We start from the raw sequence: 27,465 nt of genomic DNA on the forward strand, positions 1-27,465 counted from the left end.
TAGACAGAGCGAGGATAGCAAAGAGAACTATGCAGTCTACAAAAAACCCTAAAGCAAAACCACGCAAAGGGAGGCAAAAAGACCCACCGTGCCGAACTAACGGCACGGCGGTGCACCCTTTGCGTCTCAGAGCTTCCAGCAAAAGAGAATAGCACAGCTGGACAGAAAAAACGGAAACAAAAACAAAGTAACACTTATCTAGCAGAGCAGCAGGCCACAGGAAAGATGCAGTAGCTCAGAACCAACACTGGAACATTGACAAGGAGCAAGGAAGACAGACTCAGGTGGAGCTAAATAGCAAGGCAGCCAACGAGCTCACCAAAACACCTGAGGGAGGAAGCCCAGAGGCTGCAATACCACTTGTGACCACAGAAGTGAACTCAGCCACAGAATTCACAACAGGCACAGTGACGGTCACTATTATGGGGGCACAGTTACAGTCACTATTATGGGGCACAGTGACGGTCACTATTATGGGGGCACAGTTACAGTCACTATTATGGGGCACAGTGACGGTCACTATTATGGGGGCACAGTTACAGTCACTATTATGGGGCACAGTTACGGTCACTATTATGGGGGCACAGTTACGGTCACTATTATGGGGATACAGTGACAATCACTATTATGGGGGCACAGTGATGGTCACAATTATGGGGGCACAGTCACGGTCACTATTATGGGGGCACAGTGACAGTCACTATTATGGGGGCACAGTGACGGTCACTATTATGGGGGCACAGTGATGGTCACAATTATGGGGGCACAGTGACGGTCACTATTATGGGGGCACAGTGACGGTCACTATTATGGGGGCACAGTTACAGTCACTATTATGGGGGCACAGTGACGGTCACTATTATGGGGATACAGTTACGGTCACTATTATGGGGGCACAGTGACGGTCACTATTATGGGGGCACAGTTACGGTCACTATTATGGGGATACAGTGACGGTCACTATTATGGGGGCACAGTGACGGTCACTATTATGGGGGCACAGTGACGGTCACTATTATGGGGGCACAGTGACGGTCACTATTATGGGGGCACGGTCACTATTATGGGGGCACGGTCACTATTATGGGGGCACGGTCACTATTATGGGGGCACAGTCACTATTATGGGGGCACAGTCACTATTATGGGGGCACAGTCACTATTATGGGGGCACAGTGACGGTCACTATTATGGGGGCACAGTGACGGTGAGTTATGGGGGCACAGTGACGGTCACTATTATGGGGGCACAGTGACGGTCACTATTATGGGGGCACAGTGACGGTCACTATTATGGGGGCACAGTGATGGTGAGTATTATGGGGGCACAGTGATGGTGAGTATTATGGGGGCACAGTGATGGTGAGTATTATGGGGGCACAGTGACGGTCACTATTATGGGGGCACAGTGACGGTCACTATTATGGGGGCACAGTGACGGTCACTATTATGGGGGCACGGTCACTATTATGGGGGCACGGTCACTATTATGGGGGCACGGTCACTATTATGGGGGCACGGTCACTATTATGGGGGCACAGTCACTATTATGGGGGCACAGTCACTATTATGGGGGCACAGTGACGGTCACTATTATGGGGGCACAGTGACGGTGAGTTATGGGGGCACAGTGACGGTCACTATTATGGGGGCACAGTCACTATTATGGGGGCACAGTGACGGTCACTATTATGGGGGCACAGTGATGGTGAGTATTATGGGGGCACAGTTACAGTCACTATTACGGGGGTAAGCGGAAATCCACACTATGAGAATCTTTGCTCGGTCTGAGCCCTGGTTTCTCTCAGCCTCCGGCATTACGCCGCTGATCCCCACACTTGGAGCATAGCCAGCAGCACGGCCGGCTCTGCGACTCTCTCTTCCGCCATCGAACTCGGTCGCTGTTGACAACATCACAACGGGTCGCAATAAAGTTGAGTGAAGACGTCGCCCGTTGCTAGGACGCGGGGTTGAGGACGCCTCTGTACGGAAGATGAGTGGGCGACGGTCCAACGAGCCAATCAGGAAGCTCCGTGGGCCTGGTGACGTCACTGCCCGGGAAGCAGTCGTACGGACGGTGGCGGTGTCCGGAGAGCAGGTGAGGTGGGCGCTGGGGGTCTTCGTTTGCCTGTAGCGATCGCTGTGTAGGGAGGGGGCATTAGTACTACAACACTCAGCATGCCTCACAGCGGTCGGGCTAAATGGCGACAACCCATCTGTGTATATACATTGAGGAGGGTCCCAGATCTCCCATCACTGGTCCCGGTCCCAGCCTCCAGAGGATGTGATGAGGCCACACCGGCAGGCGGACATTATGTGACGCCCCCTTCTTGTGGACCCCTGGGCAGTTGGATCCGTCCTTGGTGGCAGACACACCAGGCCAGCTGGGCCCCCATTGATTGCAGACCCCCTGGAGCATGTGATCCCCCCCATTTTGCGGACTCCCCAGAGCAGGTGGTCCCCCCTACTTGTGGATTCCTTAGGGCAGACTTCTCAGTCCTACTGTTGGAGGACACCCTGGGGCAGCAGGTTCCCTCTGTTAGCAGACCCCTCGGGGCATCCGATACCTTCCCTTCATATTTGTGGACCCCCTGGGAGAGCCGGTCCCCCTGTTTGCAGATGCCACCGCCCCAGTTCAGCCAGCCCTTGCTCCTGTTTGCAGACCCCCTGGTAGAGCCAATCCCCCACTTTGCAGACTTCTTGCGAGCCCCCCACAGTGTCCACCCCCCAACCCCCCCCCCCCCCAGATTTGTAGATGCCTAGGGCAGCCGATTCCCTCCTGTCATGTTTGCAGACCCCCTGGGAGAGCCAATCCCCCATTTTGCAGACTTCTTGCGAGCCCCCCACAGTGTCCAACCCCCCCCCCCCCCCCCCGATTTGTAGATGCCCGGGGCAGCCGATTCCCTCCTGTCATGTTTGCGGACCCCCTGCGAGAGCCAGTCCCCCTCTTTGCAGCCCCCCCCCCCCCCCCCCGGTTAGCTGCTCTTTTTTCCTGTGTGCAGACCCTCCAGGACAGCTGTTCCCCACGCCTATAAATAGGGATCTTCCAGTTTGTCTCCAGTCTTTTCTTCCATGAGGGGGGAGCCGGTAAGTTTGTCTTAGAATGTTAGGTACAGCAGCCTGGTGCCCCCGGTGCCGGTATTGTTCTCCTCATCGCCCCTCCCTGAGAGGACAATCCACAGATGGCTAAAGAGCTTAGTGCCTCCTCCCAGAGTGAGCAAGCAGACTTATCGCCGGCCATAATGACCGACCTGCAGGAGTCGGCAGCGCTCTCCGACACCGGCCACAGTCCCGAGTGGTGGGTAAGTGCCCTGTGCACATGGGGGGTCTGCTGTGATGGTAGTAGAGCTACAGTGCTGGGTGGGGGGCAGCAGCCTGTGCCTGGGAATCTTCAGTAGGAGTACTAGTAATAATAGGAGGAGGACTAATAATAGGAGGAGGAGTATTAGTAGTAGAAGGAGGAGGAGTAATAGGAGGAGTAATAATAGGAGAAGTAATAGGATGAGCAATAATAGGAGGAGGAGGAGTAATAGGAGGAGTAATAATAGGAGAAGTAATAGGAGGAGAGGAGGAGTAGTAATAGGAGGAGTAGAAGTAGTAATAATAGGATGAGCAATAATAGGAGGAGTAATAATTGGAGTAATAAGAGGAGGAGTAATAGGAGGAGTAATAATAGGAGGAGCAGTAATAATAGGAGGACGACGTGAAATGCCGCTGCATCTTGATCCTGGGATGGTGACACTGGGGCTCCCTCTACCAGCGCTCATTTCCCACAGAGGTACAGCACTGAGGAGTGAGCGCTGTCAGCACTTGCAGCGGCACAATTAACTCCTTACATGCCTCGGTGAATGGTGACTGCTACATGTAAGGAGTTTGACAGAGGGAGATTGCTCCCTCTGTCACTTCGTCGCCTCCCCGCAGTGCAATCCCTGGGTGCTGATGGCTCTTGTGGCATCTCTAGGCCTAACAATGGTTTCTGGGCCTGCCATAGTCCACAGCCTAGGATGCTGTGCAGGAGGCATGGTCTATTAGGCGGCCGGGCAGTATAAGGCTGGCGGGATGGATGACGCACCGCACTCTAGAGGTAGTGTACACAATGCTGGACTAGGATTCTTATTCGGCAATTTCTTTTTTTTTTTTTTTCTGTTTTTTACAGGTTTAACGACAATAATAAAATACAATGCAGCGCGGGGCACTGATGTGAATACTCATTAAAGCATCCGAAAATAGTGGGCACTGAAGGGCGTTATTGAAAGGGTTAAATGGCTTTGGGCCACTGATCTCACCCCACCATTACCCAGATAGTGACGGGCCGCATCAAAGTCAGGTCACTGTAGCCTGGAGCAGATCTGTGAAAATTGACTGTTGGCCCAATTTTCTGCCCAGAACAGATTTGGGCCAGGCTGGAGGGCCCGTCACTATCCGTGTAATGGTGGGGGGAGGTCAGTGGCTCAAAGTCATTTAACCCATTCAATAACGCCCTTCAGTGCCCACTTTGATGCCCATTTTTGTGCCAGTTTTATCACTTTTGTAGCTGTTTTTTAAGTGTATTCACACCAGGGCTCCTCGCTGCATTGTACTTTATTCTATTTTTTTATTTTTCTTGTTATGACTTAAAAAATACAACAACAAAAAAATAGAAACTGCGGAATAAGAAATCAAGTCCAGCATCGTGTAGTGTGAGGTATTATGTATACAGCCGGAGGATCACGTGTACCAGCAGGGCTGTGGGGTCGCTAAGCTAAACCTCCAGCTCCACAGCCCTGTGCACAAGTCCCCCTGTGGGGCTAGTAAATATTGTGTGTGTATATACAGTGGGGCAAAAAAGTATTTAGTCAGTCAGCAATAGTGCAAGTTCCACCACTTAAAAAGATGAGAGGTGTCTGTAATTTACATCATAGGTAGACCTCAACTATGGGAGACAAACTGAGAAAAAAAAATCCAGAAAATCACATTGTCTGTTTTTTTAACATTTTATTTGCATTTTATGGTGGAAAATAAGTATTTGGTCAGAAACAAACAATCAAGATTTCTGGCTCTCACAGACCTGTAACTTCTTCTTTAAGAGTCTCCTCTTTCCTCCACTCATTACCTGTAGTAATGGCACCTGTTTAAACTTGTTATCAGTATAACAAGACACCTGTGCACACCCTCAAACAGTCTGACTCCAAACTCCACTATGGTGAAGACAAAAGAGCTGTCAAAGGACACCAGAAACAAAATTGTAGCCCTGCACCAGGCTGGGAAGACTGAATCTGCAATAGCCAACCAGCTCGGAGTGAAGAAATCAACAGTGGGAGCAATAATTAGAAAATGGAAGACATACAAGACCACTGATAATCTCCCTCGATCTGGGGCTCCACGCAAAATCCCACCCCGTGGGGTCAGAATGATCACAAGAACGGTGAGCAAAAATCCCAGAACCATGCGGGGGGACCTAGTGAATGAACTGCAGAGAGCTGGGACCAATGTAACAAGGCCTACCATAAGTAACACACTACGCCACCATGGACTCAGATCCTGCAGTGCCAGACGTGTCCCACTGCTTAAGCCAGTACATGTCCGGGCCCGTCTGAAGTTTGCTAGAGAGCATTTGGATGATCCAGAGGAGTTTTGGGAGAATGTCCTATGGTCTGATGAAACCAAACTGGAACTGTTTGGTAGAAACACAACTTGTCGTGTTTGGAGGAAAAAGAATACTGAGTTGCATCCATCAAACACCATACCTACTGTAAAGCATGGTGGTGGAAACATCATGCTTTGGGGCTGTTTCTCTGCAAAGGGGCCAGGACGACTGATCCGGGTACATGAAAGAATGAATGGGGCCATGTATCGTGAGATTTTGAGTGCAAACCTCCTTCCATCAGCAAGGGCATTGAAGATGAAACGTGGCTGGGTCTTTCAACATGACAATGATCCAAAGCACACCGCCAGGGCAACGAAGGAGTGGCTTCGTAAGAAGCATTTCAAGGTCCTGGAGTGGCCTAGCCAGTCTCCAGATCTCAACCCTATAGAAAACCTTTGGAGGGAGTTGAAAGTCCGTGTTGCCAAGCGAAAAGCCAAAAACATCACTGCTCTAGAGGAGATCTGCATGGAGGAATGGGCCAACATACCAACAACAGTGTGTGGCAACCTTGTGAAGACTTACAGAAAACGTTTGACCTCTGTCATTGCCAACAAAGGATACAGGTCCTTCTCAAAAAATTAGCATATAGTGTTAAATTTCATTATTTACCATAATGTAATGATTACAATTAAACTTTCATATATTATAGATTCATTATCCACCAACTGAAATTTGTCAGGTCTTTTATTGTTTTAATACTGATGATTTTGGCATACAACTCCTGATAACCCAAAAAACCTGTCTCAATAAATTAGCATATCAAGAAAAGTTTCTCTAAACGACCTATTACCCTAATCTTCTGAATCAACTAATTAACTCTAAACACATGCAAAAGATACCTGAGGCTTTTATAAACTCCCTGCCTGGTTCATTACTCAAAACCCCCATCATGGGTAAGACTAGCGACCTGACAGATGTCAAGAAGGCCATCATTGACACCCTCAAGCAAGAGGGTAAGACCCAGAAAGAAATTTCTCAACAAATAGGCTGTTCCCAGAGTGCTGTATCAAGGCACCTCAATGGTAAGTGTGTTGGAAGGAAACAATGTGGCAGAAAACGCTGTACAACGAGAAGAGGAGACAGGACCCTGAGGAAGATTGTGGAGAAGGACCGATTCCAGACCTTGGGGAACCTGAGGAAGCAGTGGACTGAGTCTGGTGTGGAAACATCCAGAGCCACCGTGCACAGGCGTGTGCAGGAAATGGGCTACAGGTGCCGCATTCCCCAGGTAAAGCCACTTTTGAGCTACAGAGAAGCAGCACTGGACTGTTGCTAAGTGGTCCCAAGTACTTTTTTCTGATGAAAGCAAATTTTGCATGTCATTCGGAAATCAAGGTGCCAGAGTCTGGAGGAAGACTGGGGAGAAGGAAATGCCAAAATGCCTGAAGTCCAGTGTCAAGTACCGACAGTCAGTGATGGTGTGGGGTGCCATGTCAGCTGCTGGTGTTGGTCCACTGTGTTTCATCAAGGGCAGGGTCAATGCAGCTAGCTATGAGGAGATTTTGGAGCACTTCATGCTTCCATCGGCTGAAATGCTTTATGGAGATGAAGATTTCATTTTTCAGCACGACCTGGCACCTGCTCACAGTGCCAAAACCACTGGTAAATGGTTTACTGACCATGGTATTACTGTGCTCAATTGGCCTGCCAACTCTCCTGACCTGAACCCCATAGAGAATCTGTGGGATATTGTGAAGAGAAAGTTGAGAGACGCAAGACCCAACACTCTGGATGAGCTTAAGGCCGCTATTGAAGCATCCTGGGCCTCCATAACATCTCAGCAGTGTCACAGGCTGATTGCCTCCATGCCACGCCGCATTGAAGCAGTCATTTCTGCCAAAGGATTCCCGACCAAGTATTGAGTGCATAACTGAACATTATTATTTGTTGGTTTTTTTGTTTGTTATTAAAAAACACTTTTATTTGATTGGATGGGTGAAATATGCTAATTTATTGAGACAAGTTTTTTGGGTTATCAGGAGTTGTATGCCAAAATCATCAGTATTAAAACAATAAAAGACCTGACAAATTTCAGTTGGTGGATAATGAATCTATAATATATGAAAGTTTAATTGTAATCATTACATTATGGTAGATAATGAAATTTAACACTATATGCTAATTTTTTGAGAAGGACCTGTATATTACAAAGTATTGAGATGAAATTTTGTTTCTGACCAAATACTTATTTTCCACCATAATATGCAAATAAAATGTTAAAAAAACAGACAATGTGATTTTCTGGATTTTTTTTTCTCAGTTTGTCTCCCTTAGTTGAGGTCTACCTATGATGTAAATTACAGACGCCTCTCATCTTTTTAAGTGGTGGAACTTGCACTATTGCTGACTGACTAAATACTTTTTTGCCCCACTGTAATATAGTATTATTTTTTACATTAAAGTCACTTTAATCCAATAAAAACCAGCGCCTCACATTAAATTAACCCCTTCACCACCTGCGCCGTATATGTATTGCGCTGCGCGAGCTGCGTTCCCACACGGCGATATATACATGCGGTGACCGAGTGAAGATCGCCCCCATGGGCTGTACTGCCCCTCCTCTTCCCACATCGGCGATCGCTGGGATTGGCTGGTCAGAATTGATCAGCCAATCACAGCAATGTCACAGTGGATGGGGCGGTCGCGACGTCACCTCGCCCGATTAACCCTTTTGGAGCTGATTGGTCAGTAACTATTGTTTAGCCAAATCGGCATCTAAAGAGTTAATCTAAAATAGCCGTCACCGCTCTGCACCACATTTTTACCTCAGAGTGGTTCTATAGCCCCTTTGTTACCTGATAGAGAGAAATTCATTGGTGGCCAGTGCAGTCCTCCTGCCCGTAACAGCTAACAATCTACAATAAGGTGGAGGGGGGACACAAAATACAGGGGTGTAGTTACAGTGAGGGTGCAGCCATCTTCAGGGAGTGGAGGATGGATAAAGGCTGCATGAGCTAGTCACCGGCCAATATGTGTGGCCGTGTGTGTGGTGGAGTTTGATGGAGAGTTAATTTCAGATAACTAATGAATGAGTCACACGCACGCACGCATGCACATATATATACACACATATACATACACACACACATGTACACACATATACATACACCCACACACGTACACACATGTACGTACACACATGTACGTACACACACATGTACACGTACACACACCCGTACACACATGTACACGTACACACACGCATACACGTACACACACGCGTACATACATCCGTACACACATGTACACGTACACACACACATGTACGTACACACACACACATGTACATACACGTACACACACATAGGCTGCTGTAAACAATGTGTTGTTTTTAAAACTCTGCAAATTGTGGATGGTCCTAATATCTTGGGGTAGAGCATTCCAGAGGATTGGCGCAGCACGGGAGAAGTCTTGGAGTCGGGAGTGGGAGGTACGGATTAGTGCAGAGGTTAGTCTAAAGTCATTTTCAGAGCGCAGTGGTCGGTTAGGCCGATAGACAGAAATGAGGGAGGAGATGTATGGGGGTCCCGCACTGTGGAGAGCTTTGTGGGTGACGCCACGTCACAGGACCATGGCCGATAGTCTTGGCTCATATGGCGGTCATTCAGCTGAGCTGCGTATCACAAATTATTTACCACTTGTTACATGCATCAAATACATCATGTTCTAACCAGGATATTCTGTGTCTCTTATTTGTATCTACAGATGTTTTGGGTGAAAAGCAATGGAGTTAGGAAAGGGTAAACTCCTGAGAAGTGGCCTCAATGCCTTGTACCAGGCCATACATCCGGTGCACGGCTTAGCCTGGACAGATGGCAAACAAGTCATTCTAACCACCTTGCACCTTCACAATGAAGACCCCAAATTTGGCAGCTCTGTGGTGATCGGACAATTTGAACATGTCCACGGCCTCTACTGGGGTCCAGCTCATGCCAGTGACATACCCGCACTCCTGGCCGTCCAACACAAAAAACACGTGACCGTCTGGCAGCTGTATTACAATAATTCAGAGAAGAACAAGTTGGTTGTTTCTCAGACCTGTGAAGTCGGGGACCCCCTGCCTGTTCTCCCGCAGGGCTGTGTGTGGCACCCAAGCAAAGACATCTTGGTTATTTTAACCAAACGGGACGTTTCTGTCTTGTATTCCGCACGCTCGGAAAATGCTAGCGTTAAGGCGGACATCAAAAGCACGGGGGTTGTTCATTGCGCTTGCTGGACTAAAGATGGAAGCCGTTTGGTTGTCGCCATCAGTAGCGCACTCTACTCTTATATTTGGGACAGCAAGCACAAAATGTTAAATCCCTGCACTTTTTGCCCCATATTTGATGTCGGTGGGTACATTTGTGCTATCGAATCTACGGTTGACTCTCAGGTGGCTGTCGCTACAGAGCTTCCCCTAGATAGGTTATGTGCATTAAATTCTGGCATTGCATTCGACATGCCCGCAACCTCCGAAACGACTCCCTCCGTCCAACCAGCCCTGCTGCTCATGGACGAAGAGTTCTCCTTAGACGTGGGGCGAAAATCAACTGATTCTGGGACTTCCCTATCTACAGATTCACCGGTTACTTCACCCGGGACTGTGGACCTAACCCATATCTTGATCAATCGCTCTAAATCTGACCTGAGTCCGCTTCTCAACTTGAAACGTAAGGACTATATAACAGGAAGCGGACAAGACTCCTCACATCTGATCCTTGTAAATTTCGAGAAGAAAGTGACGTCCACAAGGAAGGTCAGCATCCCTGGGATTCTTGTCCCGGACATCTTGGCATTCGATCCTGGTGCGCATATCGTAGCCGTTGCTTCAAATACGTGTAGCCATGTTCTAGTCTACTCACTGACGTCTACTAACATGCCCAACATCCAGCAAATCCAACTTGAGAAGAACGAGCGGCCTAAAGGTTTGTACTTTCTGACTGATAAGATGCTCTTAGTGCTGGTTGGGAGGCAGAAGACGTGCGACCCAGCTTTCCTTCCCTCTTCCAGCTCCGATAAGTATATAATCCGTTTGATGGTGAAAGAGGTTATGTTTGACGACGACTCCGAGATCCCGAGCGCACACTCGAGCTTTGACTCCTCAGCTTTATTACAAGGAAGGAAGAAGTATGTGGACTCTTTATACAAAGATGAGCAGTCTCCCACGTGCCGTGAGCTTTTGATCCCGGGAAGTTCCTCCGGACGTCAGTCTTTAAGTAAAAAGCAGCTCATAGAAGAGATCCGTGGTTACAACTGCGATCAAAGCCCTTCGTCCAGCGCCAGCGATTTCGAGGATAAAAAGACCACGATCACTTTACACAACTTAGACACCGAGCCAAAAAATCGGTCTGTACTGTTAGGTCTAGAGGCACATCGGAAGCCTTCCAGTAGACCGGCATCTCCAAAACTGCAATCCCAAGTGTGCAAGAACCTATCGAAGAACGCCACCTCAGTCCCTGACCATGATATTCTACATGTGTCCCGCAACCTGGAGCGACTTTGCTGCAACATGTCTAATCTCCAACAACGCCTATCAGATCTGACAGACCTGGCGCAGAACGGAAGGAAGTCCTATCTGTCCTACCCATCCTTTAGAGAGGCTCCGTTTGTTACCATCATATGCCAGGTATTTCCCTTGTTTTACTCATGGGTTCTATTGCTAAAAATGTAGTTCCATCCAAAACTTAAAAATGACCAACATTGTCCCTCACCCTTCTGGAATCTCAAACATGAGGTCTGCATGGTAGCAGATGATCTCCTGTGGTAGCCGTGTTGGTATGCCTTAGAAGCCTTACAGGGTGGACTTCATAGAAGACAATTCTATTAGCTATCTACCGTACAGTATATAGAATTAATCATAGGCTCAAGTAATCTTAAGGAACGTAGAAAAAAAGAGAGCTGTTAAAAATATAAAAATTGAAAAATCTACACATATTCAAATCCAATTTCCCCACCCTCATTAAAGAGGATGTCCACTACTTTATCATTGATGACCTAGCCTAAAGGTACCTTTACACTAAACGACTTACCAACGATCACGACCAGCGATACGACCTGGCTGTGATCGTTGGTAAGTTGTTGTGTGGTCGCTGGGGAGCTGTCACACAGACAGCTCTCTCCAGCGACCAACGATCAGGGGAATGACTTCGGCATCGTTGAAACTGTCTTCAACGATGCCGAAGTCCCTGGGTAACCAGGGTAAACATCGGGTTACTAAGTGCAGGGCCGCGCTTAGTAACCCGATATTTACCCTGGTTACCATTGTAAAAGTAAAAAAAAAAAAAAAAACACTACATACTCGCATTCTGATGTCTGTCACGTCCCCCGCCGGTGTCCACAGGGTTAAAACTGCTTTCGGCAAGAGCGCTGCTAATGCACGCGCTGCTGCCGAGAGTTTCCCTGCACTGTCAGCGCCGGCAGTAACAGCGGTGACGTCACCGCTGTGCTCTGTTTTACGGCTGGCGCTGACAGTCAGTGTAGGGAAACTCTCGGCCGGAGCGCGTACATTAGCAGCGCTCTTGCCGAAAGCAGTTTTAACCCTGTGGACGCCGGGGGATGTGACAGACATCAAAATGTAAGTACGGTATGTACTGTTTTTTTGTTTTTAACTTTTACAATGGTAACCAGGGTAAATATCGGGTTACTAAGCGCCGCCCTGCGCTTAGTAACCCGATATTTACCCTGGTTACAAGTGAACACATCGCTGGATCGGCGTCACACACGCCGATCCAGCGATGACAGCGGGTGATCAGCGACCAAAAAAAGGTCCTGATCGTTGGTCGCTGTCACACATAACGAGATCGTTAGCGGGATCGTTGCTACGTCACCAAAAGCGTGACGTTGCAACGATATAGTTAACAATATCGTTATGTGTGACGGTACCTTTAGGATAGGTCATCGATGTCTGATTGGTTAGGGTCCGACACTCCCGCCGATCAGCTGTTCTTATTGCCGGTGGCCGCCGGCTGGGAATGCGCATTTGCGGAGTTGCTTCGTCTTCTGATGGTGGCTGTGACTATGTACTGCACGCTTCCTGTTGATTCGAAAAGGAGGTGGATGTGCAGTATCCAGTCGCGACCACTATCAGATGATGGAGCTGCTCCGCAATTCAGCATTTCCGGCCACCGACACCAAGCACAGCTGATGAACTGGGTTACCAAGTGTCGGACCCCAACCGATTAGACATTGGTGACCTTTCCTAAGGATAGTTCATCAGTGATAAACCAGTGGACAACCTCCTTAAATATATATAAACATTAAACCAAATTTTAATACTCAGTATCATCCACGGAAGTCCGATCTATCAAAATGTAAAATATAAATTTAATATAACTTGTACTGTAAACTACATAATGGACAAGTAGAAACTCCAGAAATTGAGCTGTATAACCTCTGAAAAAAATCACACAGCTCCATCAACAGAAAAGTGAAAAAGTTATGGGTCTCCGAAAATGCCGATATATATATACAGTGGGGCAAAAAAGTATTTAGTCAGTCAGCAATAGTGCAAGTTCCATCACTTAAAAAGATGAGAGGCGTCTGTAATTTACATCATAGGTAAACCTCAACTATGGGAGACAAACTGAGAAAAAAAAATCCAGAAAATCACATTGTCTGTTTTTTTTATCATTTTTTTTGCATATTATGGTGGAAAATAAGTATTTGGTCAGAAACAAACAATCAAGATTTCTGGCTCTCACAGACCTGTAACTTCTTCTTTAAGAGTCTCCTCTTTCCTCCACTCATTACCTGTAGTAATGGCACCTGTTTAAACTTGTTATCAGTATAAAAAGACACCTGTGCACACCCTCAAACAGTCTGACTCCAAACTCCACTATGGTGAAGACCAAAGAGCTGTCAAAGGACACCAGAAACAAAATTGTAGCCCTGCACCAGGCTGGGAAGACTGAATCTGCAATAGCCAACCAGCTTGGAGTGAAGAAATCAACAGTGGGAGCAATAATTAGAAAATGGAAGACATACAAGACCACTGATAATCTCCCTCGATCTGGGGCTCCACGCAAAATCCCACCCTGTGGGGTCAGAATGATCACAAGAACGGTGAGCAAAAATCCCAGAACCATGCGGGGGGACCTAGTGAATGAACTGCAGAGAGCTGGGATCAATGTAATAAGGCCTACCATAAGTAACACACTATGCCACCATGGACTCAGATCCTGCAGTGCCAGACGTGTCCCACTGGTTAAGCCAGTACATGTCCGGGCCCGTCTGAAGTTTGCTAGAGAGCATTTGGATGATCCAGAGGAGTTTTGGGAGAATGTCCTATGGTCTGATGAAACCAAACTGGAACTGTTTGGTAGAAACACAACTTGTCGTGTTTGGAGGAAAAAGAATACTGAGTTGCATCCATCAAACACCATACCTACTGTAAAGCATGGTGGTGGAAACATCATGCTTTGGGGCTGTTTCTCTGCAAAGGGGCCAGGACGACTGATCCGGGTACATGAAAGAATGAATGGGGCCATGTATCGTGAGATTTTGAGTGCAAACCTCTTTCCATCAGCAAGGGCATTGAAGATGAAACGTGGCTGGGTCTTTCAACAGGACAATGATCCAAAGCACACCGCCAGGGCAACGAAGGAGTGGCTTCGTAAGAAGCATTTCAAGGTCCTGGAGTGGCCTAGCCAGTCTCCAGATCTCAACCCTATAGAAAACCTTTGGAGGGAGTTGAAAGTCCGTGTTGCCAAGCGAAAAGCCAAAAACATCACTGCTCTAGAGGAGATCTGCATGGAGGAATGGGCCAACATACCAACAACAGTGTGTGGCAACCTTGTGAAGACTTACAGAAAACGTTTGACCTCTGTCATTGCCAACAAAGGATATATTACAAAGTATTGAGATGAAATTTTGTTTCTGACCAAATACTTATTTTCCACCATAATATGCAAATAAAATGTTAAAAAAACAGACAATGTGATTTTCTGGATTTTTTTTTCTCAGTTTGTCTCCCATAGTTGAGGTCTACCTATGATGTAAATTACAGACACCTCTCATCTTTTTAAGTGGTGGAACTTGCACTATTGCTGACTGACTAAATACTTTTTTGCCCCACTGTATATATGTGTGTGTGTGTGTGTGTGTGTGTGTGTGTGTGTGTGTAAGGTTGTTTGTTTGTTTTTTTTATTTTTTTTTTACAAATTTCTGAATTCATTATACAAGTTTTGCATCACCACAATCTTATTGATTTGGAGAGTCGTGCTGCCGAAACAATTTTTACCGTACAAAATACGCTGTCAAAACAAACCCCGAAACCAATGATGGAATTGTGTTTTTTTTTTTTGTTTGTTTGTTTGTTTGTTTTTTTGCAATTTCACCCCTCTTGGAATTTGTGTTTTTGTTTTTCGGTACATAAAATCGTAAATTGAAAGGCTTCAATCGAAAGATACGACATCACGCAAAAAAAAAAAAAAAAAAAACTATGGAGACAGAGGAATAAAATAGTAATGATTCTTGGTAGAAGGTGAGGATAAACTAAGGAGCAAAAAGAAAACATAGCAGTAGCAGAAAAGGGGAGCAAAAGTGATAAAATATCAAAATAAACTGGACTTTGCGGGCGATCCAGTTCTGACCTGCAGTCTTCGTTTACTAGTGGTCACAATGTGACCCCTGCAGCCAATCAGTGGCCTCAGTGTTAATGCAGCATCTGACTGCCACGGTCACTGATTGGCTGCAGCCATCACATGTGCTGGCTCTACCAAGGTAGAAGCAAGCGGGATCAATTTTGTTATTTTGCTAACTTTAGATCCTCTCATAGCGCAGAGTAACTTTGCAAATTCTTTTTTTTTCACGAGACGATCTTGAGTAAAGGTACCTTCACACTGAACGATATCGCTAGCGATCCGTGACATTGCAGCGTCCTGGATAGCGATATCGTCCAGTGTGACAGGCAGCAGCGATCTGGAACCTGCTGTGACATCGTTGGTCGGAGCAGAAAGGCCAGAACTTTATTTCGTCGCTGGATCTCCCGCAGACATCGCTGAATCGGCGTGTGTGACGCCGATTCAGCGATGTCTTCACTGGTAACCAGGGTAAACATTGGGTTACTGAGCGCAGGGCCGCGCTTAGTAACCCGATGTTTACCCTGGTTACCAGCGTAAACGTAAAAAAAAAAAAACACTAAAACACTACATACTTACATTCCGGTGTCTGTCCCCCGGCGCTCTGCTTCCCTGCACTGTGAGCACCGGCTGGAAAGCAGAGCACAGTGGTGACGTCACCGCTGTGCTTTCCGGCCGGCGCTCACAGTCAGTGCAGAGAAGCACAGCGCCAGGGACAGACACCGGAATGTAAGTATGTAGTGTGTTTTTTTTTTTTTTTTTTTTTTTTACGTTTACGCTGGTAACCAGGGTAAACATCGGGTTACTAAGCGCGGCCCTGCGCTTAGTAACCCGATGTTTATCCTGGTTACCAGGGGACTTCGCATAGTTGGTCGCTGGAGAGCTGTCTGTGTGACAGCTCTCCAGCGACCACACAGCGACGCTGCAGCTATCGGCATCATTGATGGGAGAACTACAATACCCAGATAGATTAGCGAAATTAGGATTATTTAGTCTAGAAAAAAGACGACTGAGGGGCGATCTAATAACCATGTATAAGTATATAAGGGGACAATACAAATATCTCGCTGAGGATCTGTTTATACCAAGGAAGGTGACGGGCACAAGGGGGCATTCTTTGCGTCTGGAGGAGAGAAGGTTTTTCCACCAACATAGAAGAGGATTCTTTACTGTTAGGGCAGTGAGAATCTGGAATTGCTTGCCTGAGGAGGTGGTGATGGCGAACTCAGTCGAGGGGTTCAAGAGAGGCCTGGATGTCTTCCTGGAGCAGAACAATATTGTATCATACAATTATTAGGTTCTGTAGAAGGACGTAGATCTGGGGATTTATTATGATGGAATATAGGCTGAACTGGATGGACAAATGTCTTTTTTCGGCCTTACTAACTATGTTACTATGTCTAGATCGCTGCAGCGTCGCTAAATGTGACGGTACCTTAATGCTTGTAACCTCAGTAACTTTCACCTGTTCCCGACACATGATGTCCTATATATGGTCCCCTTCTTTGATGCAGGCTCAGGAGCTGAGCATCTCGATTTTCCCAGCAGATGATGACTGTTACACAGTCATCACCTGTCTCTAACAGCAGCTCACCCCGTGCCTGTTAACCACTTACTGGCAATTTGACTGCGGCATTTACACTGTGTGTACAAGGGGGCGCTATTTGTGGGTTGAGATGGCAGCTGCGGGACACTGAGGTTTCTAATAATTGCCATAATGGTGCTCCATTGAAACCCTGGCGCTTGTACAAGACTGCGATTTATTTATTTTTTATTTTATTTGTATTTTTTTTGTATTATTATTATTATTTGTAGTGTATTTATATTTTTTACATGTAGTATAGTACAAGCGATTAGACAACTGCAGGTTCTAGTCCCCTAGGGGGACTAATAAATATAAGTTTTTACAATTATAAAAATTCTAATCACTTCCACTATTAAAAATTAAACATTTGGTATCGCTACGTCCGTCACAGTCCTATCTATCGAACACGTAATTCACCTGATCAGCAAATGACATAACAAGAAGAAAAAAAAATCTAACAAGCCAGAAATGAAATCTTTCAGTCACCGGAACGCTACAAAAACTGCAGCAAGAAGCGATCGAAAACACTATAACTACCCCAAAAATGGTGTCAATAAAAACTTAAAATAAAAAATGTATTTTTTTTTCTTAAATTTCTGAATTTTTTTTTTTTTTTTTTTTTTTCCACCACATAAATAAGAAAAGAGAAAAAAAATGGTATCACTGTGATTTGTACCGACCTGGAGAATCGTGTTCCCACCTAATTTTTACCATATAAAAGAATGACATAAAAGCCAAACCCAAAAAACATTAGCAGATTTTTTTTTCACAATTTAAAGGCTCTGAGATTTTTTTTTTTTTTATACCAGATGAACAGTAAAATAAATGGTGAAATTAAAAACTACAGCTCATCCCGCTAAAAAAAAATTATGTTGTCAACCATGTCTTTTCCCTGAATTTTTAAAGTGACGGCAGATGACAGAGGCGATTTAGTTGCCTAGCTCTTAGCTTCCACATCAGTTTGTGTAATGCAAAACCAGGAGGGGAACAATCAGAGGAAAAGTATAATAATAACGCGTCACCACTTCTGTATTTATCACCCACTCCTGGTTTCAGCTTACAAATACTGATGTAAAATACTGACCAAATACTGAGCGTGTGAACGTGGCCTGAAAGCGAGAACGCCCTTCTAGTCCCAAATTGAAAATCCCAGTAAACTCCAATTCCAGCTCTTCTGTCCCCAATATCCTAAAAGTAAAAGTTTTAGGATAAAGGTACCGTCACACTCAGCGACGCTGTTTAGGTCGCTGCAGAGATGTCAAACACGGCAACAGCAGAACTATGCAGGAGCGATCCAGTGACGTAACGGCGACTCACTTATCGTTCTCGCTCCATGTAAAACTTTGCAGGCATCGTTGCTTTTGCTGTCAAACATGACGATACACGCCGACCTGACGACGAAATAAAGTTCTGGACTTTCTGCTCCGACCAGCGATGTCACAGCAGGATCCAGATTGCTGCTGCGTGTCAAACACAACGAGATCGCTATCCAGGACGCTGCAACGTCACGGATTGTTGTCGTTCTCGTTGTAAAGTTGCTGAGTGTGAATGTACCTTAAAGGTACCTTCACACTGACCAACTTCACAACGATATCGCTAGCGATCCGTGACGTTGCAGTGTCCTGGCTAGCGATATCGTTATGTTTGACACGCAGCAGCAATCTGGATCCTGCTGTGCCATCGTTTGTCGGAGCAGAAAGTCCAGAACTTTATTTCGTCGCTGGATCTCTCGCAGAAATCGCTGAATCGGTGTGTGTGACGCCGATTCAGCGATGTCTTCACTGGTAACCAGGGTAAACATCGGGTTACTAAGCGCAGGGCCGCGCTTAGTAACCCGATGTTTACCCTGGTTACCATGCTAAAAGTAAAAAAAAAACAAACAGTACATACTTACCTACCGCTGTCTATCCTCCAGCGCTGCGCTCTGCTTCTCTGCTCTCCTCCTGTACTGTCTGGGAGCCGGAAAGCAGAGCGGTGACGTCACCGCTCTGCTTTCCGGCTCACAGCCAGTACAGGAGGAGTGCAGAGCACAGCGCTGGAGGACAGACAGCGGTAGGTAAGTATGTACTGTTTGTTTTTTTTTTACTTTTAGCATGGTAACCAGGGTAAACATCGGGTTACTAAGCGCGGCCCTGCGCTTAGTAACCCGATGTTTACCCTGGTTACCAGTGAAGACATCGCTGAATCGGTGTCACACACGCCGATCCAGCGATGTCTCCAGGGAGTCCAGCGACGAAATAAAGTTCTGGACTTTATTCAGCGACCAACGATCTCCCAGCAGGGGCCTGATCGTTGGTCGCTGTCACACATAACGATTTCATTAACGATATCGTTGCTACGTCACAAATAGCAACGATATCGTTAACGATATCGTTATGTGTGAAGGTACCTTAAGAAGGCAGGGGAAGGGTTCAGGGAAGGTAATGGCTGATTCACAGGAGGTCCGGCTTCCTGCAAAGATTACTGTCTAACAAGATTAGCGGAGACTGCTCCGTTATCTCTGGAATTACCAAGACGCTAACATTTAAAGAACACTCCTTAAAGTGAACGTTTTGGTAAAAATTGTTGTCTAAACTTTTTTTTTTTAGCATATTTGGTGATTTCTATTTTTTTTTTTTTTTTTTTTTTTTTTTTTTTTAAGGTTTCCTTGCATTATTAAAATAATCCAGAAATTTTGTAGTTTTCTTTCTGACCACTAAGCCTTATGACCCTTCCTGTTTTGTATAGAATAGTTTTCAACAGTCTCTTTAAGGCTACGTTCACATTAGCGTTCCGCTAATGTGCGTCGCTGTTGCGTCGGCGACGCGCCCCTATGTTTAACATGGGGGACGCGTGCGTTTTTTTTGTTGCGTTTTCCGAAACGTGCGTCGTTTCCGACGCTAGCGTCGGACGCAAGAAAATGCAACAAGTTGCATTTTTCGTGCGTCCGATTTTCGTCAAAAAATGACGCACACGTCGCAAAACGCAGCGTTTTTGCGTGCATTTGCGCGCGTTTTTTTGTGCGGCGTGCGTTGCCGACGCAGCGGCGCGCAACGCTAATGTGAACGTAGCCTTATAATCACAGAGTCTACAATGACTGATAACACCTCTATGCACAGTAAATAATACAGGATTTACCATTCACAATAGGTGATGTCACAGCTCACCTCCTCCTGTACAATTACTGATAACACCTCTATATCTACTATATAATTGTCTAAAGGTACCGTCACACTAGACGATATCGCTAGCGATCCGTGACGTTGCAGCGTCCTCGCTAGCGATATCGTCCAGTGTGACAGGCAGCAGCGATCAGGCCCCTGCTGTGATATCGCTGGTCGGGGAAGAAAGTCCAGCACTTTATTTGGTCGCTGGACTCCCCGCAGACATCGCTGAATCGGCGTGTGTGACGCTGATTCAGCGATGTCTTCACTGGTAACCAGGGTAAACATCGGGTAACTAAGCGCAGGGCCGCGCTTAGTAACCCGATGTTTACCCTGGTTACCATCGTTAAAGTAAAAAAAAAACAAACACTACATACTTACCTTCCGCTGTCTGTCCCCGGCGCTCTGCTTCTCTGCTCTGGCTGTGAGCACAGCGGCCGGAAAGCAGAGCGGTGACGTCACCGCTCTGCTTTCCGGCTGCCCGGCGCTCACAGCCAGACCAGAGAAGCAGAGCGCCGGGGACAGACAGCGGAAGGTAAGTATGTAGTGTTTGTTTTTTTTTTACTTTAACGATGGTAACCAGGGTAAACATCGGGTTACTAAGCGCGGCCCTGCGCTTAGTTACCCGATGTTTACCCTGGTTACCGGGGACCTCGGGATCGTTGGTGGCTGGAGAGCGGTCTTTGTGACAGCTCTCCAGCGACCAAACAGCGACGCTGCAGCGATCCGGATCGTTGTCGGTATCGCTGCAGCGTCGCTTAGTGTGACGGTACCTTAAGGGTCACTTCTGTCTGTCTGTCACTGATATTCATTGGTCGCGGCCTCTGTCATGGAAATCCAAGTCTCTGATTGGTCGTGGCAAAACGCCCACGACCATTGCCACGACCAATCAGCGATGGCCATATTCTGGCAGCGAAATGGCCGCTGCCTCTATATACAGTAGATAACACAGGATCCACCATTCACAATAGGTGATGTCACAGCTCACCTCCTCCTCCTGTACAATGACTGATATCACCTCTATATACAGTAGATAACACAAGATCCACCATTCACAATAGGTGATGTCACAGCTCACCTCCTCCTCCTGTACAATGACTGATATCACCTCTATATACAGTAGATAACACAGGATCCACCATTCACAATAGGTGATGTCACAGCTCACCTCCTCCTCCTGTACAATGACTGATATCACCTCTATATACAGTAGATAACACAGGTTCCACCATTCACAATAGGTGATGTCACAGCTCACATCCTCCTCCTCCTGTACAATGACTGATAACACCTCTATATACAGTAGATAACACATGATCCACCATTCACAATAGGTGATGTCACAGCTCACCTCCTCCTCCTGTACAATAACTGATAACACCACTATATACAGTAGATAACATAGGATCCACCATTCACAATAGGAGATGTCACAGCTCACCTCCTCCTCCCCAGTGAGATCTGTAGAGTTCTGTGGTGTGTATGGCATGTCTCTGAATGCTGTGCAGTGTGAGATAACAGGTTAGTCAGAGACTTGCAGTGTTGTTTGCCCTGTTTCTTTGTTCTTCATTACATTAATGACATGCAGGTCTTAGTATTATTATCTATACGTTCTCTCCTTATGTCTGCAGAGGAATCACTCGGACAGTTTACCAGTGAAGAAGTCTGTGTTGCTGTGTGATAACAAGCTGCGTCTGGGCACCATCCAGGAGCTGTTCTGTCTGTCACTGGTGGAAATGCTGCTGGGTGAGTTACTATCTGGTCCTGTCCGTTATCAGTAGGTAGATCTTAGACCCCCCTGATGTCTTTCTTTTTTTTGTTTTTCAGACAGGGCCATTTTTCAGTATTTTCTTAAACACCATCACACCATGTTAAGTGTTCTAAAACAGTGCTCTTTAATCTTCTTCCCGTTTTTTTTTTTTTAAGTGTCTGTTTTTCACAATTTTTCTTTAATTCCAAAGCACCACTAAAATATATGTTCCCCATTTTATAACAATTATTTGTTACATAAGAAAAAACCTGTTGATATAAGTGCATCGTGTAGGTGCACATTTATTTACTTTCTGCTGGGTATTTGCTCATTGTTTGTTTGTATCATAGGTTTTAATTATTTTTTTAAAATAAATTAGACACTTGGTTTTTTTTTTTCTTATCAACAGGGGCAGTGCCAGAAACAGCGATTGTTACTGGCACCATCTGCATGTTTTTATTTATTTTTTATTGTTTATTATACTTACTCTTTAATTTATTTCACACATTGTGCCCCCCCCCCCCCAGAAGGTCATAAGATCTTTGGAGCACATTATATATATATATATATATATATATATATATATATATATATATATATATATATATATATATATATACAGTACAGACCAAAAGTTTGGACACACCTTCTCATTCAAAGATTTTTCTGTATTTTCATGACTAAGAAGATGGTACATTCACACTGAAGGCATCAAAACTATGAATTAACACATGTGGAATTATATACTTAACACAAAAGTGTGAAACAACTGAAAATATGTCTCATATTCTAGGTTCTTCAAAGTAGCCACCTTTTGCTTTGATTACTGTAGTCATCAGAAGCGCAGCATATTGTATCTGGCACTCCATTATAATCCTAATTGTTTCCCTTCTCTTCTTTTCAGGTTCTTCCTGTTGGATTACTCTGACCGCCGATAACGAAGGCTTCGTCCCTTTAACATTTTCAGCCAATCAGGAACTATTCATCAGAGACGCCAGGGGGCCACCAGCATCCCCGATAAGCTCCGCTAGCTTCCGTCCAGCAGAGCCTCCCAGTAGCATTACATAGTGTGCAGCAGAGCCATTTCGCTCATCGGCTTTACCGTATGCACTGGGGTTGAGGCTTCATCGCCTTTTTTTTTTTTTTTTTTTTTTTTCCTTATAATGCTCATTTCCAATCAGACTGTTGTGAGGATTCCTTACCTCTCTCTGGTGCTGTCAGGAGAATATCCTGGTATTTTGTGCAATACACGCCCTGAATCTGGGGCTCCCATCACCCATACGAGGGCGCCCAGCATCAGGTCCATAAGGTTAGAGGAAGCATGGACGTTCAGGAGAAGATGCCGGCGTGGGAGGAGGGACTTCTGTATTCTCATAGTGAATTGTGTCTCTGGTGATTGTACCGGCGCCCGTCAGTATTTGCAGTACTTATTGCTAGGTGTCGAAGTCCTGGCCGACATGCATGAGGAATGTATATTTTGTTATTGCATGTTCCGGCTCTGATCGTATCTATAGTGTGTGCGCGACATATTAGATACAAGTCTGTATGACGGCTCGTGTAGGCGCCGCGGCGCTATATGGAACGGTGTGATGACAGTTGTGCATTTTATTTGCATTGATGTAGATATTCAACACCTAAAATTATTATTATTATTTATTATTATTTTAAATCTGACTAATAACGCAGACTGAGATGGGAAATGACATAATGTAGCTGCTGACAGTAGTCACAAGGCTGTGGCCAAACTCCATGGTCCTAGTAACCAGCATTTTTCGCTAACTAGATTTTTGTACAATTATTTTGGTTACATATTGGATGGCTGGCAGATCTGGCATTTTAGGCAGTGATCTAATATATGGAAGACTGCCAATTTATTGGGGAGACAATAGGTGAAATTAAAGAAGCCTTCTACCATCGAAGTTTTCATCCTCTTAATATATTGCAATCATCATCGCACTTTGTACTTACAATTGCTCCTTTTGCCTTTCTACCCAGCTAATTCTTCTCTTTCTTTGCTCTATGTCGAAACAGGAAGTCTCTTTTTCCCTGAAATATTTATCATCCCCCTCCTCAATTCCCTTCTCCCCCTGCCAGGGACTTTTTCAGTGATGACTCATGCAGGGAAAATTGACCTCCTGTTTCTACATGGAGCTTAGAAGGATTCAGCTCGTCGGTTCTTAATCTCGTGATGTTGTAGACCTAGTGGAAAAGAGAAGACTTTTTCAGGTAGAAAGGCAAAATGAGCAATTGTAAGTTCACAGTGCTAAATAATATAATAACTACAATATATTAAGAGCATAAAAATTTTGATGGGTGGAGGGCTTTTCTAAAAGGGTTCATTTTTTAAAAAAAACAAAAACTTATTCCATGGGTTTTCCCCTCCAAAGATCAGCGGCACAGACGTATCCAGTTGATTCTCCTTTTTTTCCCTCTTATGTTTTTATTTGTAATTAACGATAATTAAAGGGAGAATAGGAAAATTAAAAATAATGGGAAGAAGTGGGGGAATAAAGTGAGGGATGTGTTTTTTTATTTTATTTTTTTTTTTTACCTTTCTGATTTATTTTCATTGTGCTGTTCTAATATTATAACCTAATGTACAAGGGGAAAAGAGAAAAAAAAATTCCCTTTAGTAAAAAAAAAAAAAAAAGTCCATATTCTTTAAGGCTAGGACTACACGCCAGCTTCGCATTAAAGCCATTAGCATAATGTAAGGGGATAGGGTCGTAGCTGACCTCGACGTATACACGACTTTTACAAAATTACATCAATAAACCACCCGCCTGCCCTAAAACGGCAATAAAAAATGTATGTTTATTAATGTTGGCCTGATGTCATCCCGGCATCGCTTCTCCCACCCCATCTCGCACTAGGCATGGTTTTAGGACGAGGTGCTTATGCTTAGATTAGTAGGGTGCAGTGTTGTGTATCTGGTGGTTAGTCCACAAAATTGCTGCCTTTCGTAGAGGTAGATCTCAGGAACAGTCCAGAAATGTGACTCGTAGCGGAGTATGCAAGGTTATAGGACTGCCGTGCATTAGAGGGGTTGTCTATGACACATTTGGAGACTCCACCTATTGTCCATGTAGGAGAATAGCTATGAAAGTTAATTTCCCGCTCTGGATGGCCTGATCAAATTGTGCATGTATTGTCACTTGCCATGCCTCATTTCACCAGCGGTGGTGCTGCGTGGGAATTATACACTTGCTGCATGGTTTCCCAGTAGTAGCAGATGATTGGGGGTCAGCAGCCCTACACCTAGTGATCAGCTTTTAGGTTGAGGGTGACAACATTGTTTTACAAGATTGTTGGAAACCTGAATGTGATTTCTGATTTCAGTGGCCCTGGTACCTTCATCTCCCTTATTGGGGGGGCTATACTCCTGCCATTTAGATCCACCAGCAATGGATTATGGTGGCCAGAAGACTTGCATGCTGGGTTTTATGTCATGAAGAACCAACAGGATGGATTTATTTTGTAAAGTGCTCCTCCCACTCCTGAGATCTGCTATGTCTGAAGGGTCTGAAAGTTTCTCATTTCTCACTCTCCTTTATGTTAAAGGGTATCTAGCAGCAGGTTTTTACTATGTAATTTCACCCCAGTATGATGTAGGGACAGAGACCCTGATTCCGGTGATGTATCACTTAGTTTACTGGGTGCAGCAGTTGTGATAGAATCACAGTTTTCTCTGGAGCTGTGTATAACTCCGCCCACATCACTGAGTGGCCACTTTCTGTCACTGTGCATTATACACAGCTGCCAATCAGTAGTGGGGGCGTGGTTGGACTAGAAGGCATGAAACGCCTAGTCCTGTAGTGATAATCTTCTGATTATAAAACACTAATTGTATTGGAACAGCAAAACACAGCCTAGTAAGTGACACATTGCTGGAACAGGGTCTCGGTCCCTTACAGTATGGTGCTTTCAGATTACATAACAATATCTTGCTCATTGATTCCTTTCAAACAAGCAAATTTGGGGGTTTTGGCTTCTTTTTTTTTTTTCTTCTTCCGGCAGTTACTGGATGTAAATGAGCTTCGGGTGGTGGAGTTTTAGTGGCAGTGCTTCATAGGAAAATTGTGGCTGTAGAATGTAGAAGTGGCTACCCTGTAAGTCAAGACCGTTTTAAAGAGCTTTGCAACATGACTAAGGATAGAAGCCAGCTACTGACAGATATTCTGGGGTATCTGCCCCTTATCAGGATTTGGAGGGGGAAATCTGGCTTTCCTTAGGGAGAATATTTAAGTAAGGCCATGATCTACGGGAAAACAGGCAAATTAGCTCCCTCCTGGAAGGAAATAAGACTTTTGTTTGTTCCACCTAGTGTTGCACATCAACTTACAGAGAAGATACCACTACTAGGTGGCACTAGGGAGATAGAGAAACCTATTTTGCAGGATGTAAAGGACCAGCTTTGTGTCCTCATAATGGTGCTTCAGCTGCAGAAGTTATGTTATGAGTTCTCACCGCCAGGACTGGGATTACGTCATTGATTGTAATGCTGGATACGGAAGCAAAGATTTACCTGCCAGTGTAAATGATGATCATTTTTGCTAATAATCGTAAACGGAGCCGGACTCTCATCAACAAGCTAGGACTTGGTGCACCAAAATGTCCAATGGGCATCTTACATCTACAGTAACATGTCGAGTACTCTGTCCACCAAAACTGCTGATGGACTTCTCAAGCCAACAGTAATATGTCGAAGACTTGGTGCACCAAAACTGCCGATGGGCTTCTCACATCTACAGTAATATGTCGAGGACTCTGTCCACCAAAACTGCCGATGGGCTTCTCACATCTGCAGTAATATGTCGAGGACTCTGGCCACCAAAACTGCCGATGGGCTTCTCACATCTGCAGTAATATGTCGAGGACTCTGTCCACCAAAACTGCCGATGGGCTTCTCACATCTGCAGTAATATGTCGAGGACTCTGTCCACCAAAACTGCTGATGGACTTCTCAAGCCAACAGTAATATGTCGAAGACTTGGTGCACCAAAACTGCCGATGGGCTTCTCACATCTGCAGTAATATGTCGAGGACTCTGTCCACCAAAACTGCCGATGGGCTTCTCACATCTGCAGTAATATGTCGAGGACTCTGTCCACCAAAACTGCCGATGGGCTTCTCACATCTGCAGTAATATGTCGAGGACTCTGTCCACCAAAACTGCCGATGGGCTTCTCACATCTGCAGTAATATGTCGAGGACTCTGTCCACCAAAACTGCCGATGGGCTTCTCACATCTGCAGTAATATGTCGAGGACTCTGTCCACCAAAACTGCCGATGGGCTTCTCACATCTGCAGTAATATGTCGAGGACTCTGGCCACCAAAACTGCCGATGGGCTTCTCACATCTGCAGTAATATGTCGAGGACTCTGTCCACCAAAACTGCCGATGGGCTTCTCACCTCTGCAGTAATATGTCGAGGACTCTGTCCACCAAAACTGCCGATGGGCTTCTCACCTCTGCAGTAATATGTCGAGGACTCTGTCCACCAAAACTGCCGATGGGCTTCTCACATCTGCAGTAATATGTCTACTTCTGGTTGTTAAAGTTTATTATTAGGAGAAAATTGAAGAAAATCTGCACTGCCCATTCAGTTCTGTCTGTGTCCAGCAGAAAAACCCCGAATGTAAACTTTTTATTCTTGGGTCGGAAACGGTATATAAGAATGTCAGTGAATGTAGCAGTCGTGTGACGCTCTTACAGTTGTGTATTTCTTGTCTTCCACTGTAACATATCTCCTCACCCCTGAACTTGTCCAAGAAATAAATACCCTATAATGGGGCAAATCTTAA

The 27,465-nt window shown here is 45.4% G+C and overlaps 1 protein-coding gene across 1 annotated transcript; it reads left to right on the top strand.

Annotated features, from left to right (window-relative positions):
• The first annotated feature begins 1,984 nt into the window (after positions 1 to 1,984).
• Positions 1,985 to 27,465, top strand: LOC138638684 (WD repeat and coiled-coil-containing protein-like). Its single transcript, XM_069728177.1, has 4 exons — positions 1,985 to 2,096; positions 9,330 to 11,229; positions 21,541 to 21,655; positions 22,564 to 27,465. The coding sequence occupies exons 2-4, from the start codon at positions 9,349 to 9,351 to the stop codon at positions 22,725 to 22,727; spliced, it is 2,160 nt and encodes a 719-aa protein (XP_069584278.1). The 5' UTR covers positions 1,985 to 2,096; positions 9,330 to 9,348; the 3' UTR covers positions 22,728 to 27,465.

The sequence above is a fragment of the Ranitomeya imitator genome, chromosome 5 (assembly GCF_032444005.1).
Source record: "Ranitomeya imitator isolate aRanImi1 chromosome 5, aRanImi1.pri, whole genome shotgun sequence".
NCBI lineage: Eukaryota > Metazoa > Chordata > Amphibia > Anura > Dendrobatidae > Ranitomeya > Ranitomeya imitator.